We start from the raw sequence: 21,224 nt of genomic DNA, 5'->3' as shown, positions 1-21,224 counted from the left end.
CGGAACCAATTTTAACACATGGAGCGCACAAAGGGAAGACCACAGGGTACCTAAAACTCAAATTTAAAAATAAATGGAATCAGTGCAGCTGAAAGAAGAAACTCTGTAATCCTTCATCGATGCTCAAGCATTGATAATCCCACTTGAGACAGTATAGTACAAATCATCTTCGGGGAACATAAATCTAAATGGAGCAGTATGCTATCTTCTTAATCATAATGAGTCAACCAATTTCTTTTATCTTAAGCTGGAATAAAACATATTGCATCATCTTTACCACAAAACTACTAAAGTAAAATGTCTGAATTTGACCTACTAATAACGGGGATTGCTCCTAGAGACTGTCACACCTAGCACCATTTTCAAGGAAGACGGAGGGACAGTTTAAACCATCTAAATAAGACATCTTTATTTTTTTAAATACGAAGCTTGTCAGTTCGTGATGGTAGCAGCGAGTTTCACTTCTTGTGAGGAAGGTAACAATCCAAAGAATTTATTAACAGCATCCAAGTACTTCAATGATCACGGAGTGCCACACAAACACAATTTCAGGTTTAAAAACCTTGACAGGAATGCATTTACTTTGTGTCACAGTTCTAGAATCTGTTTGCCAACCATGTTGAATTCACTTGTTCCACAAGGCCAAATGACTCCCTAGTCACTGAAGATCCCCTCCATCCCACTCCGACTCCATCCTTCCATCAGTATCTCGTTGTTGACTACTGGAAATTTTTGACAGTTCTAAAAAGAGAGCCTCAGTGTTTTCTTAAGCATGCTTCCGTGAACCAGGGCATTGGTATTTCCTGGTAGCAGCTTCAACAGATAGTTTAAACAATCCAAAAAAAGGGGGGTGGGCATCTTAAAAAAAAATATATATATATCTACAAAAAAATGCTTGATCATCAGACGATCAGTCTATGGCAGCTTGTTTTTTTTAAGAACCTGATCAAAAGGTCATGTTCCCAAGGTTGTCTGGTTTGGCTTCATGAAGGGGATGCCCTTTCCCCCAAATAAATTCCTTGATGATTTTTTTTTCCTTCAAGATCACAAATATCCATGAACACTTCAGGATAAAATTAAGGTCCGAGACGTATGACTGTGCTTTAATGTCTTTAAGATGAGCCTTGCTTTCTGCTGCATGATTAACTGATCCTTTGTTCCTCCACAAGCCACAGCTTTCCACTCTTTGGACATCTTCAGGGGGGGGAAAGTAAAACAAGTTAGCAACTAAGAAATTACATCAAGACAATCTAAATAACCTTACACAATTAAAGCAGTTGAGTTGTGTATCGATGGCAAGCTCCCCACATGAAAACATACTTTGGCAACCAGACAAATTAAAGGGAAAGTAACTCTATATAATGCATTTAAAGTTTTAATCACTTAGATATATAGTTTGCTTTTAGAAAACAAAAACTTCACAAGAGTTTACAAAAGGAATATACTACTTACCAGTATGCATCTGTTCTTGGCATGTAGAGCTGCAGATCTACACACTTTTGCATAGATCGCCATCTGGTGTTGGGCCCGGATGTTTGCAGTTTGTTTTTCCTCTTGAAAAGTCTTTGGAAGTCACGAGGTCGGTGACTCCTCCTTTGGATCGTATTGCGCATGGGATTGTTTTTCGCCAGCAGGGAAAGATGGAGCGTAGTAACAACAGTGAAGAAACCCATGTGTGTTGTATCTAAATAAGATAGACTGGAACAGATACAGGTAGCCGGGGAGGCGGGTGGGCGTGTGTAGATCTGCAGCTCTACATGCCAAGAACAGATGCATACTGGTAAGTAGCATATTCCGTTCGAGGCATATGAGCTGCAGATTACACACTTTTGCGTAGACTATATAGCGGCGACCACCGGTATCTGGTGCAGTGGTTTAAAATAGTGTTTTCAGTACAGCCTGGCCCACACTAGCTTGGTTTGCACATCTACACAATTGTGTTTAGTGAAAGTGTGCGGTGTTGACCATGTAGCTGCTTTGCAGATATCTAGTGGGATGTTCCCTAGAAAAGCCATGGAAGCCCCTATCTTCCGTGTAGAATGGGCTTTAGGGGGAACGGAAAGCGTTCGTTTTGCTTTGTGGTAGCAAATCGGGATGCATTTTACAATCCACCTAGCTATCCCTGATTTTGAGATGGGGTTGCCCTTGTGTGGTGGAGAGAAAGAGACAAACAGTTGTTTGGTCTTTCTGAAAGGTTGTGTTCTTTGGATATAGTAAAGTAAGGCTCGTTTGACATCTAGCGTGTGCAGAGCCCTTTCTGCAACGGTCTGAGGTTGCGAGAAAAATACTGGTAATTCTACAGATTGGTTTAGGTGAAAAGGGGAAATGACTTTAGGTAGGAATTTTGGGTTGGTACGGAGAACCACCTTGTTCTGGTGCATTTGAAGAAAAGGTTCTTGTATGGTAAGTGCTTGTATCTCACTGACCCTTCTAAGGGAAGTGATGGCTACAAGGAAAGCTGTTTTCCATGTGAGGAATTGCAGTTCGCATTTATGCAAAGGTTCGGAGGGAGGCCCCATCAGCCTTGTGAGCACGATATTTAAGTTCCACACAGGTGAGGGTGGTACTCTGGGGGGAATTATTCTTTTGAGGCCTTCCATGAAGGCTTTAATGGCAGGTACTGTGAAAAGTGATAGGTGCTGCCTGTTTTGTAAGTAAGCTGCAATTGCTGCGAGGTGTAGCCGAATGGAGGTATAAGCTAGATTACACCTTTGTAGGTGGAGTAAGTAGCATATGATGTGTTGTATGGACACGTCTAGAGGATTGTGTTGTTATGGCAATAAACAACAAATCTTTTCCACTTGGCAGCGTAGCAGGCTCTAGTGGTAGGGCGTCTAGCTTCTTTGATGACGTTTATACAGTCAGGGGGAAGGTTTAGGTAGCCGAATTCTAGGATTTCAGGAGCCAGATCGCAAGGTTGAGCTGTGCTGGGTCCGGGTGCCTGATCTCTCCATGGTTCTGGGTTAGGAGGCATGGCGAGAGGTGTAGCTTTTGGTGTGGTACTACCGAGAGTTCCAGCAGCGTGGTGTACCTCGGTTGTCTGGCCCACATTGAAGCTACTAGGACCAGGGTGAGGGAGTGCTGTTGTAGCTTTCGCACCACTCATGGAATGAGTGGGAGAGGCGGAAAAGCGTACGCAAATTTGCCTGACCAGTTCATCCATATCACATTTCTTTTGGACAATGGGTTTGGGTATCTGGCGGCGAAGCTTGGGCATTTTGTGTTTTCGTGGGTGGCGAAGAGGTCCATCTGTGAATGACCCCACATTTGAAAGAACGGATGAAGAACCTGTGGGTGAAGTTTCCACTCGTGAATCTGTTGTGTCTGTCTGCGGAGCAGATCTGCAACGGTGTTTTGGAAACCTGGGACATGTTGAGCTAGGAGAAAGATTGTGGGGAATTGCCCATCTACATATGCTCTGTGCTAATTGAGATAGCTGTGGAGTGTGTGCCGCTTTTGAATAGAATACATGGCAGTCATGTTGTCTGTGCGAATGAGGACTGCCTTGCCTGAAATCCGTGGTTGAAAGGATTTCAGGGCTAGAAAGATAGCTAGTAGCTCCAGATGGTTGATATGGAGTAACTTTTGTTGCGGCGTCCATGTGCCCTGCACTGTGAGGTGTAATAGATGAGCTCCCCAGCCGGAGAGCGATGCGTCCGTTGTTAGTATTATTTGGGGTAGTAGGTGTGGCAGAACGGGCGTGGTTTGTTTTGCCTCTGCCCTTGTTGTGGTTACCCCTGTAGCCGCCTCTTTGGTAACCTTTTGTAAAGGTGGTCTGAGTAGGGGACTTGTACGATGTGGACGCTGTGTCTGAGGAGTAGCCTCTGAATGCACTCCGAAAGGATGAGCGGCGAAAGGAGCGTCTGGGCGGGCGAGACTAAGGCCCCCATGGATTTTGCTGTATCCGTGTCCTTTTGCATCTTTTCTAAGGCCTCATCCACCTTTGGCCCGAATAGATGTTCCTGGTCAAAGGGATGGTTAAGGAATGAGGCTTGTACTTCTGGCTTAAACCCAGATACTCTTAACCAAGCATGACGACGGAGAAGGACGCTGGTGTTAATGGCCCTGGAGGCTGTGTCTGCTGCGTCTAAGGCACAACGTATAGAGGTGATTGTTTTACCCTCTTGAATCAACTCGTTGGCTTTACTTTTATATTTTTCAGGGAGATGTTGCATTATGCTCTCTAATTCGTCATAATGCGCCCTGTCATATCTGGCCAGCAGTGCCTGAGTGTTTGCTATATGCCATATGTTGGTGGCCTGGGATGCTGTGCGTTTGCCTGAAGCATCTAGCAATTTTGATTCCTTGTCAGGTGGTGGTGCATCACCTGACGCTTGTGAGTTTGCTTTTTTACATGCCGTAGAGACCACTAAGGAATCTAGTGGGGCTGGTCCTCTGATGTAAGAGGGATCTGAGGGAGCAGGTTTGTACTTTTTTTCGATACGTGGGTTAAGGACCCTGGCTCTCACTGGGTCTTTAAAAACTTCTGCTGTATGCTTTACCACCCCTTTGAGCATGGGCAGTATGGAGGTGGACCTCTGTGTAGTATCGAATGTGTCTAGGAGGAAATCTTCATCCACAGGGTCATTGTGCATGTCCACCCCATGATAATGTGCTGCTCTTTGCAGAAGATGGTTAAACACTAGTGAATCTTCAGGTGGAGATGGTCTAGAGGGGTAAATATCGTCTTGTGGGACATTGGGGATATCCGGTATATGGTAATCGTCCCATGGATCTGGAGATCCTGTAGGAGTGGGGTCTTGTGGATCCCCTGTATCATAATATGGGTCCCCATGATCATCATCGTCTGGAGATGGAGTAGGAGAACGATGTGGTGGGGGTTGAGAGGGTGGAAGGGGTGGAGGTGGGGAAGGAGGAGGAGGTGGAGGAGGAGGGGAAGGTATTCTGAATGGAGAGGTAGCAGAGTCCTTACTCTTTGGAGGTGGAGGCGGAGCAGGCTTCTCCAAATGTCTCTTCTTAGTAGAGAGCGTCAAATGTCCAGTTTTTGGATCCTTGGTAAGAGATTTTTGCAAGGGATCCGGTGTAAATAACTCTGGTGAGGTAATTTGGTCCGTCGGCGTCGGGCCGATGATTTGTTAGGTTTTTCCGTGCCGGTTTGATGTTTAAAACCCGGCTTGGGACCCTCCGGTCTCTTGGTCGGCGCCGAGATGTGCTTCGGCTTGGAAGTGTCGGTGCCGGTGGCCTGGTGTGGTTTGGTCGGCACCGAAGGTGGCGTTGGTGCCGAAGAGCTGGGTTTCGGCCCAGAGGGCTTCGATGCGGAGCTCGGTGTCGAGGTGGAGGCCGTCTTCTTTTTCGGTGCCGAAGTGTGTTTCTCGGCACCGCTGGCAGGCTGGCTCGAGCCCGAGCCGCCAGAAGGCTTACTTGGCTTCTTCACCGGGCCCGAAGGTGGGGTGTGTGAAACAGGGTCTCTGGTCTTGCCTAGGCCCGGAGGCGAAGGCGTGACCGAAGCCTTTTTGGGTGTCGGCGCGGGTGTGGGAGGGGGTAGATTGGTACTCACGACCCTCTGCGCCGGGGTGATGTCCTCCACATCTGACTCGTCGGCCTCGGAAGCACTGACTAGGTCCTCATCGGTACGATGATGTTCCGGATCGTCTAAGTCGTCTCCGAAGATGTCGACTGGAATGGACGTCGAGGAGTGTGCCACGTTCCTTCTGGCTCTTCGGTCCCGAATAGTCTTTTTGGATCGGAAAGACTTACAGGCCGGACAGTCTCGAGGCTCGTGTTCCGGGGAGAGGCAAAGGTTGCATACCTCATGAAGATAGGTGTGGGGAAATTTGGACCCACATTGAGGGCACTTTTTGAAAGGAGTTCTTTCCATGAGCCGGGACCGGAGCCTGGGTAGGCCCGAAGTCCGCCGTCGTCGACTGAAACCGAAGGTTTGTGTCGATGAGAAAGCGTGTTGATTGAAGAGATCATGATCGAAACAATACAGCAATTGGGGTGAGGATTGAGCGTCGATCTGGAAGCTGTTCGGAACCGGAGCGCGAAGATCATATCCGAGCCAGATGGCGGAAAAAAACAATCTGAGGATGGAGCCGAAGCCCATGCGCAATACAATCCAAAGGAGGAGTCACCGACCTTGTGACTTCCAAAGACTTTCCAAGAGGAAAAACAAACTGCAAACATCCGGGCCCAACACCAGATGGCGATCTATGCAAAAGTGTGTAATCTGCAGCTCATATGCCTCGAACACTACTTTTAATTCAGAAGAAACTGACAGACCACATCCTTTTGTGATTAATAACCCTCGTGGTCCATCAGTTTCCTAGGGTCAGAATTGACTGCAAAAAACACAATATGATCATACACAAAAGAACATGAAAATAAAAATATAACAAAACATGAATCACACTACGCAGTGTGACTACATACAAGAGTACCATGACTTAGAACAAACAAATGTTTAGAATAATCTAGAAGCAAAGGAATCACAGTTAAGAAATACAATTTAACTCTCAAAGTAACTTTACAACTCTATTCAAGTCCGCGCATACAACCTCATCACGTGGTTACTCCAAACATGCACTTTACATTTGCTTCAAAGAGGGAAAACATCCTTTAACGCTCAGTTTAGCAGCAGGTCTTTAAAACTTTATTGAATTCTGTGGAACCTTGTGGAATGCTTTTACAATACAAAGTAGTCTTTCCGCCAGTATTTTGTTTGTGAAAAAGACTGGACATGATTAAGTGAAATTCCAACGCCACCCTTGGGTGGAAGAATGAGTGCAAGCAGAGTGCCAAAAGATACAGAAGAAATGATCCAAATCAAAGCTTTATTCAGCACAAGGCCATAAAAGAATATCATACATACAAAATATTAAAATAAAAACAATGCAATCTCAAGACATTCACAATGCCATTATCCAATTCCATCTACAATACAAAGTGAACAAAACATAGAATTAATCAAAAGAAGGTCATAGTCTTCCTGATTTTGAGTGGTTGACAAATGTAGCGCAATACTGCTGCACAACAAAATTCAGATTCTAGCAGTTGGAGACAGAGCAAAGACAAAAATAACTAGGACCAAAAGGGCACGGTAATGGACAATAATTATTTTTTTTTTTTAAACATGCCCTTGGTCTGGAATAAAAACTACAAAAAAGCAAAATGGCACAAAGATTGTTTACAAAACCCATCACAAGAACAGAGGTAAAAAAAACAAAAAAAAAAAACGAACCACACGCTCGCCTTAGGGTGGGCTACCAGGAAATACAAAGTGCCCAATCTAAAACAGGTCAGATAAAATAGGCTTCCCAAATTTGTAATACAAGTAATGTACTGTTTCTGGCCCTCAGTCTGCTTCAGATCTAAATAACAAATGACTGAGATCATGGAGTGATGCTTAACAGGCCTGGAATGTGATCTATGGAAAGTAAAAAAAAAAAAAAAGAAAAGGATATGACCAATTTTTTTAAACTTCCATTGATTATTTGAGGTTTTAAAACGAACCTAGACAGTCCTATAGTTGTGAAACTCTTTTGGACATAAGTCAACCATGGTCTTGTAGCTGCATGATCTAATTTAAGACAGTCTGCAAGAATCTTTTGTCTAAATGATGTATGGGGCGAGTACCAAATCTTTAACCTTAACAACGGCGGAGCAACCTGAACTAGATCCTGCAAAAATGCCAATCCAATTTTTAAATGAGAAATAAAAGCTGCATACTTCTCTACACGGCAAGTAACCTGCAGAGGAATTGATTTTCCATCGTTTGAAGGTTGCCCGCCCGAGCGTAGCCCCAGACACTAGCCCAGTAAGTCCCCAGGGAAAATCACTTACTGGTGTAGAGAGAAATAAGCTCTCTAATGGATTTGTTTCCAAGTCTTTTGCATCAATGGAACCCTCGAATTTACCGGCTCTCTGGGACAAGAGATTACCCCAACTAGAACCTGAAGATATTAAAACCTGTAAATAATTCAAATGTATTGCCTTAGCTATGGGAATCCCTGCGATGTGATGGAAACTGGAGCACGTGTTCTTTTGACCACATGTCATAATAAAGACGTCTTAGGAATAATTTTCAGATGGAGTCGCACCAAATAAACACGGGGGAATGAACTATTTCAAGGTTGTTTTGGCTGTCATGGATGCATTGGACAACACTTTGGCTGTGAAGTGTCTTTGGTCCGATTGGACACGCGAGGATAGAAGACATAACAGATTGAAAGATCCAACTAAATACAGTAGAATGTTGTGAAATCCTTAAAGCACAAACTTGGTTGAAGGACTCTCGCCAATGACAATCTGAAAGTTTACTTGCTATCACTACTACTCTTTACAAAAGAAAAAGAAATGCAGTCATCCCCAAAAAATGATTGAGATCCTCATCGATCTTATTTAACCCCTTCGCTGCGGCGGAAATTCCGCCGCAGCGCTGGGGGGGGCAGCGCGGTGCTCATGACGGAGCCACTCCGTCATGAGCCACGGTTGGGCTGTGCTCATGACTGAGTGGTTCTGTCATGACTCCGCCCACGGCGCTAATCGCCCGCACAGGCGGGGAATTAGCGCCGCGTGGGCGGCGCGGCCGCCAATGGCCGCAGCATGACGGAACCACTCCGTCATGAGCACACGGCAACCGTGGCTCATGACGGCGTGGTTCCGTCAGGAGCACGGAAAGAGTTAATCTTTTTGAGTTAGTCCACTGGTCTCTCTTATCCAGTTCTTCAGTTTGAAGTTTATTTATGTGAAAGACATACAATTCCATCTACATATTGAATCAGCTCCTGAAACCACCAACATGCTTGGAGGGTTGCCGGAAAGCCAATAACGAGTGTATATTCCCCAAAATAGTCAGAAATCAGGTTTGCCTAACTTTGGCCTAATTTATGTCTGAACCCGGAGCTACACCCAAAATCTAAACTTGTAGTGAAAAAAGTGAATGTCAAACCTAATTGTCTTTTATCTATGAATGAATATTAGACCTTGCCATGCACTCATTTACCAGTTGATAATTTAAAACTGTTTTTAAAATACATTGCACATTTACAATGTGATGTTTTACTACTTAAGACTGGAAGTAAATACTGTTGCTTTGTCCAAGAGTACATATTTAAAAAAGGTTAAAGTGACGTTAGTTAGGTGAATGTCAGTCACAACATTAATGTTTTGTACTAAAAAAAATGAAATTCCCCAGTTCTAGTAAGCAGAGCTAACTATTACTTGTGCCCCTACAATGCACTGGTTATGACCTCATGTATTACCTCACTCATGACATGTAATATAACATTTATCACATCACTGATGGCATTTCAATTGACATCACTGAGGACATCACAAAGCTTCTTTTCTATACATTGCTCTAAATCCGTTATGGCATTAGAGCTATGAAAGTAAGTGTTAAATAACTCATAATAACATGAAGCATTGTTACTGTAATCATACATACATCCCCCATAGGTGAAGCAAGCTTGTGTTATGTGCAGCACTGACCCTATACTATACACTTCATGGGTAGCCATGCTCATGTTGCCTATCAACAAGAGATAAAAACGGTAACCTTTACTGCACAGGGTGTTCAATCTTTATACAACATCTGGAGTGGTGGTCTCAAGTGAGGAACCTCACTTGAAGGAGACCCTCCTACCCTCTACCAGCATTGGTCACGTTGGTGGCTAATGCCTAATCTCTAATCTGTGGGGTGGGATGCACATTTGGAGGCTTTGGAAAACAGGAGACGTTGATCTCCAATACAACAGAAGTGTCATATAAACCTGTCCCAAGCTTAGGCCAATCCGACAGGCATCAAGGGCTTTCTTGACCTCTCTTACCATTCGGTCGCTTCAGGTCCTCACAGAGGACATGACCATGAAGCGGTAAAGAAACAAGCAGAGCGCCGTGGGTTCACGTCTTCAGTTTCAAAAAACGCTGAAGCTTTTGGTTTGGGCTCTTAAGATCTAGTTAACTGCCAACCATGTGGTAGATATCTCAGTCAGCGCCTCCTTGCCAACCATGAATGCAGTCTCCATCCGGAGGTGCACCCTTCTGGTGGACCGCTTTGCCACACACAAGAATGCGTACTGCCCGATAATTTCTATGGCAGGGACTGCCTGCCAGGTTCTATTGCAGGGAGCGTTAGGGGATGGGTTTTGTGGGACTTTTGGCAGAGCCGTTAGCTTATATGTGGAGAGGACCACAAGAACCATCTTTGCCAGTACCAAGGACACAGTCATGCAGAAGTGGATGCTTAGAAGACAGATTGCACTGTGCATTAAGATCTATTACCCTATTGCCAAAAAGGAGCCTCTTGGGGACATCAGAGCCCATTGTTTCAGGGCAAAGTGAAACATATCCATACAATTATGGTTTAAAAGTCCGAAAAGGACAGCATGCTCCACCACTCAGTTACTGCATTAAATATTTTTTTTACTTTGAGCTGTTGTGTTATTTGACACCATATGTATCGTTCTACATTATTCATTTAAAGCTGAACTGAAACAGACTGCCTTATGATACGTCATTAGAGTACTCATGTTTTCTATTTTAATGGTCAGGCCATTGGAATTTTCTTTAAAAGCATAAAAAGAAAGCTATGGGCGTGTCTGAAAAGCTGCAATTTACTGACTTGTACGGCAATTTAAAAAATATTTTAAAACAAATTTGACTGAATAGTTCCAATCCCATATCAAGATGACTCGTTAGTGTGAATGAAAGGCTATGGGTTTTGATTTAGCACTGTTCAAGTTCGCCTAGAGCTATGTACGGATTGTTTGGAGGAAATAATGTCCTTCTGCGTGACATACCAGAGGCTTTGGTATATTCGCGTTAGCGCTTCTACAGAAACAAATTCCTAATGTTTTCAAACCACAAATATTAGATTTAAATTTCAGGAAAGAAACATTAGAACTTATACAAACAATATCCCTGGTGTCAGCAAAATCCACAGCTAATGTGAAACAATGATCAAGGAAATGATACATTTCACTTACAGGTGCAGGTTCCAAATACTTCTGGTAACTAAATGTTGAGATGTGGTCACTCTGGGCCTGCATGAATCCCCTGTTGAGCAAACTGTTCTCCTCTTTTATGCTGCAGGAGGACTCGTTCAACGAATTATTGAGGAGGCTGTCACACTGTACAAGAAGAAAAAAACATAACAATTTTACATATATGGGAGAATGTGCAGTTTCTGAAGGGTCTATTATCAAAGTGGCTCATAAGGCAAAGATAGCATCTGTGAGCTCTAACCTAAACAAAACCACACGAATTTCAGTTACGACAAGTTCCAGTGAGTCTGGGATGAGAGTGAATAAGATAATCGGAACAATGAATTTCAATAGGTTTCCACTAAATCATTAGTTGACTGCCCAACGACACATCTTACTTGCAGATACCAAGACTCAGAGAGATTATGTGCCCTTTGACAACATAATTTGCCTCCTATAATTTAAGGGCCACACTAGGTAATAGCATATTATAGGTTAAAAAATTCCTGCATGGCAAGAGACAAGGACTGGAATGCACTGAAATCAATAGTCTACAGTCTGTGCGCCAAAACAAAAAGAGAAAGAATTTAGTAACTTATATGACATCCCTGGTGCAGTCATGCATTTCATTGATCAAAATGGACTTTAGTTCCTACAAGGAACTGAATGTTTTCAAGGGAGCATCTGGTTTTATTATGGACACTGAAGGAGGTATTGTACACAGTACAGTCTGGTGTGCAGGTTTTAGGACCACAACACCAAAACCAGAATGTGATACACAGATGCACATTAAATATGAACATTGATCAGAGGAAATATGAGATACAGGAAGTAGTACTTTCAGATGCAGGATGTAATCCACTTCGAGCTGGGGGACGGTTTTGCTACACCTGGTCCACCAGATGACAAAGCCTGATCGATGCAATGAAGGGTCGTGTACTATGAAGGAAAATTGCACAGCATGTCTCATCAAGAGTATGCAGTTTTGTCTCCATCTGCTGCCCGCTATTTTAAGACTTCACAGTTAGAGATTAGACGTATCTACTGCCTCATTGCAAACTAATTACGTATTCCTTGAAGTGAAGCTCAGCAGGGTGCCAGTCTATGGATGGATTTGTTCTATACGCATAGGGCACAGTGATATCAGAGGTCTTAATGTTCTGTGATACTGTAACATTGGTGGCATGCTGCAATACTGCCAAATTATACTTTGTTACTCCCAACAATTGAAAATGAACTGAATATGGACTACCGTAGGGACACAGGGCGAGAAAAAACAAGCATTGGCATAGCCAATTGGTCTCTCCTTTGGGACCTTATAAGTATTTAGCCATGCAGCGCATTACCCTGGGTGCTACAACATCTACTGTTACTTTGTGTGCCACTGGTGAACAGCCACACACACATCCAAGGATGAGCTTCCGTGTTATTTAATGAAAATATGACAGTCTCTTCAAAATTTAAAAAGGTGTATTTCTTTAACAAAGAAGCCATTGACATTAAGAGGCACATTATAGCACTGCATTGAGAAGTACTTATTTAAGGATTTTTTTGTACCGGTGGTAGTCTGAACTTCTATCTCTCTAAGTGCTTTTATATGCAATAATGAAGAAAAAAGGAGTTTTAGTGAAATAAGATACAACAGAGGCACGTTAAACCTTGACATATTAAATACCCAAAACCCTAAAGCATCAAAAAATAACTCACATTGCTTAAGCTAGTTAACGAGCAGCGCAATTCCTATTTAGTGGAGGTTAGCTTCTGCTGTCCATATATTACACTTTAGCAGGGATCACATGAGAATGCTATTATTACAAAATGTGATATTCTACATGAAAATATAACAAAACAGCATTTACAAGCTCAACCTTACAGCTTAATAGCAATGTTTACGTGGAGAAGGTACACACCAATCACAAACGTAACATTTGTAGAATAGGCCTGAAATGCAACTAATTAACAAATAAGAATATACTGTATAGAATAGGCAAAAGAAAAAACATTAAGTGTCTGATTTAGATTTCGGTGGACGGGTTACTTTTTTGTCATAATGGTGACCGACATCCCATCCGCCGAAATACAAATCCCATAGGATATTATGGGATTTATATTTCTGCAGACAGATATTGTAGCTTCTGTAGGAGTTTGGTATAGGGACACATTCCTTGCACCCAATTGGCATCACCTATAAGTCTTCCTCAAAAACTATACAAGAAATCCAACCTAAACCCTTCACAAAAGAACCCAGTGACCCCACCTAGCCCCCAATAAAAGAAAGTGTTGACCTGCAGGAAACAACTCAAGACACACATACCGCTTGCTTAAAAACTCCACTTGGTTAGTCTTAAGAAACAGCCTTTTATACATTGGAATTTCAACCCACACCCAAAACACCCCAACCTACCAGCCATCAAACAACTCAAGACTCATGAGTTCCGCCAACATTTGACAGAGCTAGTGACTGATGCGGTCTGCCAAAATTCTATTGAAGAAAGTTACTAGTGATGTGGTGCTCCCTAAATGGATTCTCCAAGACAACACTGTAGATCACCTTGAGACAGACCAAACAAACAAAAATTAGAGGTGAATTAATAGAACATGAAAACTTGCAGCAGGCACAGCCACAAGGTCCAGGAAGAAAAGCTTGGCCTTAAAAAATATACGCAGGAATGCCCTTCACCTATATCGTTACATAGGAGCTGCTCTAAAAGCAGGATCAGCAAATGCTTCTGCAGTATGAAATTAAATAGTAGCACGTTCCCTCCTCAGCAACCATTTGCAGAAGACCGAAAAGAAGTTCTACACCAAACACAGAATCACATAAAATATCTTCACCGTACTCCTAATGAACGGCGTAAATAAACTGATTTTTTTGCCCACATTTTTTTCCTCAATCTAGCACCATCGACTGAACATAGCGGGCAGATTCACAAAGTCTAAAAGTAATTCCTCTAGGATTATTCTTCAATTTGGATTAAATTTCCTTTTTTTAAATGGATACATAGAAGATCTCAAGTGTGCCCAACGCATCCTAACACATTTTAAGATCTTCTCGAGTGCTTCAGTGAAAAAGAGCATGCATGTAAATTAGCTGTAAATGCTATGCCAACAAACAAGACATGCGAGTTTGAGGGTATACAACACATTTTACCAGCAGACCCATCGATAATGACCACAAACACATTCCTAACCCCAAGCGTGCAACTGTTGCAGTTTTCCCATACTGCCAAATTGCCCACATTCAATAGAAATTCCGATTGTGTTAATCAGGCATTGAGGAGTTACCTTAGAATATGGCTTTTGTTTGCACACTCGGTTTGAAACTGGGTTTGCAAAAAAAGTTAGCTAATCACCTCTAAATTACGAGAGACAGCAATTGGGGTAAAGCATATGGTTATAGAAACACTACAGGCTTAAATTAGAAGCAGGGTTAAGTTCAATTGCATTAAAACAGGAACCCTACATTTAACACTGATGCAGTCTAAGGGGACAGCAGTGGATTACAGATTTGGGGCGAGGATTGAGTTTTACAGGTGTGAAGGAGTGAGGCATTCTGTTAGCCACTGGGATGGATAGTCGCTGGAGGGGTCAGTCTCCACAAAAGGAAGCGGTCTGTTGTAAAGTGTAAATTCTATGTTAGTATAAGCGGCAGCCGTTTTGACTGTCGCGGCCAATTCGTTTCTGTCGTATGCATTTTTCTCGGATGTTCGCCTTTTCACCCTTTTCACCCAGCCTGTGTCCTTAACTTTAGCTGACCTCTCAGACATGGTAAATTGAATATGCTACTTACCAGTATGCATCTGTTCTTGGCATGTAGGGCTGCTGACATTCATATCTGTGCATAGATCGCTGCCTAGTGTTGGGTCCGGATGTTTGCACGTTGTTGTCCTGGAAGAGTCTTCGAAGTATCCTGAGATAGGTGACTCCGCCCCTGGACTACAGTGCGCATGGGCATCCTCAGATTGTTTTTCGCCATTGTGGCAGTGATGGAGTAGATACAGAAAGTGATGACCATGCTATACAGTAATTGTGAGAGCTGCAGCTGCTACAGGCGCCGGGGAGGAGGGTGGGCGATATGAATGTCAGCAGCCCTACATGCCAAGAACAGATTTATACTGGTAAGTAGCATATTCAGTTCGAGGCATGTGGGCTGCTGAATTCATATCTGTGCATAGAATAAATAGCAGTACCTCCCATTAGCGGCGGCTACCAGTGCCACCTGCAGCGAGCTGAAAAAGAGTTTTGAGAACAGCCTGTCCTACAGCTGCCTGCTGTTTTGAGTGTACATCTACACAATAGTGTTTGGTAAATGTATGTATAGTGGACCATGTGGCTGCTCTACATATATCATGTAAGGAGTAGTTTCTTTTCTGTAACTCCAGTTCTGTAGTAGGGGTATCTCTGTTATAGTCATAATCTAGTGAATAGTCCCGCCCATGTGCGCGGACCCCGGAGCAATAAAAAATAATCTCTAAAAGGTGACAAATCATGCAGACCTGCATACACCTTTAAGAGAGAATTTAATTTAAAGACAGATAATGCAGCCTATACCCACAGGCTACACTGTCCAGTACTTCAACTAGAATTCCACCAAAATCCACAAACAGCACTGCCTGTCCAGTTTTTCTCCCCATAGGAAAAAACCCTGCCTCTACCAGCAAAAGCCACTGGAATGATAGAGAGGAAGGAGTGGACAGACAAGCCCCATAGGCTGCCATTATGTGGCTTGGAACAGGATACTGTGCCTTTAAGAAAACTTTCCAGTTTTCCAGAACTTTCCCCAGTATCCCAGAATGCCCAGCAGGTCCCATTTACTTTCAGTTCTTTTTGAAGGCGTAGAACGCCAGACCTGTAGCATTCTCCATATGAATAAGTATCTCTCCACCGGGGAGGAGGGCGGGCGCTTATGACTATAACAGAGATACCCCTACTACAGAACTGGAGTTACAGAAAAGAAACTACTCCTTCTGTAGTAGGGGATCTCTGTGTATAGTCATAATCTAGTGAATAGAATGGCAAGCCCATCCCCACACAACAAAAGCGGTGGAGAACACATAAGACACAACCACTACTGTGCGAACAAATTTCGCAGCGAAGCCTGCCCAACCTGAGCATCTGCCCTGGCATCCGAGTCCAGACAGTAATGCGCAGCAAAGGTATGGACCGACTTCCAAGTGGCCGCCTTACAGATTTCCGCAATCGGAACATTACGCAGCAAAGCCGTCGTGGCAGCTTTGCCCCTGGTGGAATGAGCCTTAGGTTTACCCCCTAAGGTCTTATTAGCCTTTTGATAACACAACTGTATGCAGGACACAATCCACCGAGAGATGGACTGCTTAGAGGTCGCAAGACCAGTCCTGACTGAGCCATAATTAACAAACAATTGGTCAGACCTACGAATATCCTTGGTCTTATCCAGATAAAATTTCAACACCCTACGGACATCCAGGGAATGGAGAGCCCTTTCCGCTGGTGAAGAGGGATTCTGAAAGAACGTAGGTAAAGTTATGGTCTGATTGACATGAAAGTCAGAGATAACCTTAGGAAGGAACTTAGGGTGAGTACGCATCACAACCTTAGCAGCATGAAACACAGTATAAGGTTCTTGACAACATAATGCCTGAAGTTCACTCACCCTGCGGACCGATGTAATGGCCACTAGGAACGCCGCCTTCCAGGATAGGTGCTGCAATGAAGCCTTGTGAATAGGTTCAAAAGGCTCTCTCATCAGTCTGGACAGCACCACATTCAAGTCCCAAGAAGGCGAGGGAAGCCTGACAGGAGGGAACACCTTCTTCAAGCCTTCCAAAAAATCCTTGACCACAGGAATCTGAAAGAAGGACGTCTGTGAAGGGCACTTCCTGTAAGCGGTCAAAGCAGCCAGATGAACCTTAATGGAATGGAAATTAAGGCCAGACTGCGCCAGATGCAAAAGGTATGGAAGGATGACATCTTCCTTACATGTTGTCGGATCAAAGTTCTTGGACTTACACCAGATACAGAACCTCTTCCACTTGTAAGCATAGGATGTCCTAGTGGAAGGTCGCTTAGACTCCTTCAGAATGTCCATACAATCGTCTGGTAGATTCAGATGACCGTATTGCACTATTTCAGGAGCCATGCCGCCAAACTCAAAGACGAGAGGTTGGGGTGCACCATCCGCCCCCCGAACTTCGTGAGAAGGTCCGGCCTGCACGGCAACCGCATGTGAGGAAGGAGAGACCGGTGAAGAAGGTCCGTGAACCACCACTGCCTGGGCCACTCCGGGGCGATCAGGATCATCCGCACCCTGGACTGGGACAGCTTGATGAGCACCGCCGGAATCAGGGGAATGGGTGGAAAAGCGTACAGAAAGCTGTTCGACCAATCGATCCATAGCGCATTCCCCAGCGTCCCCCGCTGGTAGTACCTGGATGCGAAGTCTCTGCATTTGCTGTTTTCGGCGGTGGCGAACAGATCTACGTCTGGAGTCCCCCCCCTTGCGAAGACTTCTCCTAGTACTTCGTCGTTTATGACCCATTCGTGGTTTTCCTGAATCAGCCTGCTCAAGGCGTCTGCCTGAGCATTCTGCACCCCTGGCAGATGTGTGGCCGTGATCGTCAATCCTCGGGCCAGCAGCCAGCGCCAGATCGCCTGCGCCTCCTGCGACAGAGTGCGCGATCTCGACCCCCCCTGCTTGTTGAGGTAATACATCGTGGTTGTATTGTCCGTCTGTATCAGCAGCGAGTTGGTCTGGAAGGACGGAAGGAAAGCCTTCAGTGCCAGGAAGACAGCTCTGAGTTCCAGGAAATTGATGTGGTACGTCGATTCCAAAGGAGACCACTTCCCCTGAATCTGCAGGTCCCCGGAATGCGCACCCCAGCCCTGGAGAGAAGCATCCGTCACCACATTCGTCGTGGGAATGTCCTTGTGGAAGGGAACCCCCTTGAGGAGGTTTTCCGCCGAACACCACCACTTCAGAGACTGACGAGCATGTAGAGACAGTCGGATCTTGTCGTCCCAAGAGCCTGTCTTCTGATCCCACTGATCCTCCAAGCACTCCTGCAGTGGTCGCATCTGTAGACGTGCGTGCGGAGTGAGGAAGATACAGGAGGCCATCGATCCCAGCAGAGACGACACCTTCCTCACAGTCGTCGATGGAGCAGTCCTGAGGTCCTGAGCCTTCCGAAGGAGTGATAACCGTCTCTCCTCCGAAGGAGACACGCTTGCTGACCGCGTATCTATGGAGGCCCCCAGGTACTGTATGCACTGTACCGGAGATGGGACCGATTTGGACATGTTGACGTGTAACCCCAGCTTGTTCAAGAGCTCGCACGTCCAACTGAAGTGTTCTTGCGCTTCCTCGAAGGATGACGCCTTGATCAGCCAATCGTCCAGATATGGGTAGACAAACACCTTGTTCCTCCGCAGGTGTGCCGCCACCACCGCCATGCACTTCGAAAAAGTCCTGGGAGCAGACTTTAGCCCGAATGGCAGTACTGTGTATTGATAGTGATTGGCGCCGACTTGGAATCGCAGGAACTTCCTGTGCTTCTGTGCTATGGGCACATGGAAGTACGCATCCTGTAGATCTATGGCACAGAGCCAGTCTCCCCGTTGCAGCTGAGGGTAAATCTGGTGCAACGATAGCATGCAAAACTTTTCTCTGCGAATCCACTTGTTTGCTTGTCGCAAATCCAGAATGGGCCTGAACTCGTTCTTATCCTTCTTGCGAACGAGGAAGAACCGAGAGTACAGACCTCTTCCCCTTTGAGACAAAGGTACTTCTTCTACCGCCTTTTTTCTCAACAAGATGTCTGCCTCCGCCTGGAGCTCCCTCAGCTGGAAGCGAGAGCTGACCGGCGGAATCGCTGGAGGCGGGCTGATGAACCGAAGACTGTATCCATTGCAAACAATATTCAGCACCCACTTGTCCTGAGTAATTTTTCTCCACTCTGCCGGAAAAAATCGAATGCTTCCCCCCACTGGAGTGGGTAACGGTTGAGGTGGAAGTAACAGCTCAGGGCCGAGACCCGGCCGGGCCCTTGTTTGTGGTAGTAGCCTGCTGGCCACCTCTGCCCCTCTGGCGCTTCTGGAAGGGCTTGCGGAACTGCTGCTGTTGTGGCTGCTGCTGTCCCGAGCCCTGCCCACGCCCTCGGCCCGACGACCCGAACCTCCTCTGGAACGGTCGTTTCTTTTTCTCGGCCTTCTCTAACCCGACGGCCGTCAGGGTTTCCGCTTCAGCCTTCATGCGGGCCATTTCATCGTCCGCATGCTTCCCGGACAGGGTCTCCCCCGAGAAGGGCAAGTTGGCCACTCTCTGCTGCGCCTCCGGCTTGAGGGACGTCAGGCGCAACCAGGAATGCCGCCGCTGGTGGACGCCATGACAGTAGGCGTGGGCGGCCAATAGCGATATATCCGCTGCTGCGCTGATCGTTTGGTTAGAAACCAGCATGCCTTCGCGCACCGTCTCCAAGAAGTCCTCCTTCTTGTCTCGTGGCAGGAGGTCCGCATATTGCTGCAGGGATTCCCACAGGGCCCAGTCGTAACGGCCCAACAACGCCCCTGCACTCGCCGCCTTCATCGTGGTGGCAGCGGTACCACACACCTTCCTGCCCGCAGAGTCCAGCCAGCGGCTTTCCTTGTCCGGTGGCACCGTGGAGGCCGGGGCGGTCGCATGTTGTTTTCTCGCCGCCCTCACGATAACCGAATCCGGTTTCGGGTCCCCTCTCAAGAATGACGGATCCGACTCCGGGGCTCTATATTTCTTCATGAGCCTGGACGGAGCGGCCTTCGCTGTTGCGGGAGTGAGGAACAGTTCCAAAGCTGGTTCCACCAGTCCAGGCACGAGAGGCAGGAGGGGGCAAGACAAGTGTCTTTTATGAAGCGTCTCAAATATCACGGACGTCGTGGGTGTTGGAACCGTCACCGTGATATTCAGCTTCGCAGCCCCTCGCAACAGCACCTCCTGGAACGAGACCAAGTCGTCCACCGGCGACACCCTAGTCCCCGGGGAGTCCGACAGCGTCGGGGAAAGGTCCCTGTCCGAGGAGCGCGACCTGGACCTATACCTTCTGCGGCGTCGTCTAGAGTCTGACGAGGATCGCCCTCGGCTTCGCGATCGTCGCCTCCTGTGAGAGCGGGAGCGCGACCTCTTCGGCTTAGGCCTGTCCGCCGGTCTCGCTGGTCCAGGCGACCGTGGGCGTCGTGGCTTCGGGGTCCCTTGCGGCGGAGTCGGGTACCGTGGAAGGGAAACCGACCTCGGGGGGACCGGCGGCGGCACCGCAGGAGTGCTTGGCAGCAACAGAGGCCGGGGTGGCGGAGACAGAGTCCGCGGCCGCGGAGGAGGCGGTGGAGGAAGTGGAGACGGTGGTGGAGGAGGTGGAGGTGGTGGTGGTGGCGGCGGTGGAGGAGGCGGTGGCAGAGGTGGGAGAGGAGGAGGAGGCGCCGGAGACCTCCGAGGCGGGGTATACACCACTGAGTACACCGATCCCGGCGACTCTCTCTTCTTCGACGTCGACGTGTGCCTCGACGTCGACCTGCGCCTCGACGGCGATCTTCTCGGCGTCGATCTCCGCCTCGACGGCGACCTCCGCCTCGACGGCGACCTCCGCCTCGACGGCGACCTCCGCCTCGACGGCGACCTCCGCCTCGACGGCGATCTTCGCTTTCTCGACGGCGATCTCCTTCTCTTCATCGACGGCGAGTTGCGATCCCTCGACGCCGAACGCCGACGCCGGGTCTTCTCTCGACGTCGACCGCTGGACGCAGTCGAAGACGGCGTCGTCGCCGATGTAGTCGACGGCGGCCTATTCAGGTCCCTCGACGCCGATCGTCGACGCCGTTTCTCCCCAGAACCCTGGGGAGACGGCGAACAGACGGTGGTCATCCTCGACGTCGCCGTCGACGCCCTCGACGTCGACGGGGAGCGGGAGCGTTTACTGGTCTTCCTGCCCCTGGGGAGCCCCCCAGAGGCCTCAGCATGGGCCAAATCAGCCCCTCCAGACCCACCTGGTGCCTTCAGTCTTCGCTCCTCCAGAGCTTGAAGCCTGCTCTTCATCCTGTCCCTCAGGGTTCTTGCTGAAAACGAGTGGCAGATGGTACAGCTTTCAGGCACGTGGGACTGGGGAAGGCAAGCTATGCACACCTCGTGTGGGTCAGTTTTAGCCTTCTTTCGACCACATTCCGGGCACTTGTCGAACAAGCCAGGCATGTTGACAGTACCAGCTATTAAACACAAGAAAAAGTGACAAAAATTGCCAAAATCTCAATGAAAACCTTGAAAAAGGTAGAGCTCAA

The 21,224-nt window shown here is 46.7% G+C and overlaps 1 protein-coding gene across 5 annotated transcripts in view; it reads right to left on the bottom strand.

Moving 5' to 3' along the window:
- Window positions 1-383: 383 nt before the first annotated feature.
- The window catches only part of MYBL2 (MYB proto-oncogene like 2), a 210,805-nt gene continuing 189,964 nt past the window's right edge, over window positions 384-21,224 (bottom strand). For all 5 annotated transcript variants that reach the window (XM_085619226.1, XM_085619223.1, XM_085619224.1 and 2 more), the window contains 2 exons: window positions 10,950-11,093; window positions 384-1,194 (listed from right to left, as the gene is read on the bottom strand). In XM_085619226.1, the coding sequence (XP_085475352.1) occupies window positions 1,066-1,194; window positions 10,950-11,093 (273 nt within the window). In that variant the 3' untranslated portion in view covers window positions 384-1,065. The remainder of the gene's footprint in view (window positions 1,195-10,949; window positions 11,094-21,224) is intronic.

This window comes from Triturus cristatus, chromosome 7 (assembly GCF_964204655.1).
Source record: "Triturus cristatus chromosome 7, aTriCri1.1, whole genome shotgun sequence".
Lineage (NCBI taxonomy): Eukaryota > Metazoa > Chordata > Amphibia > Caudata > Salamandridae > Triturus > Triturus cristatus.
The sequence above is the reverse complement of the archived record's forward strand: the minus strand, read 5'-3'. Positions and strand labels throughout refer to the sequence as shown.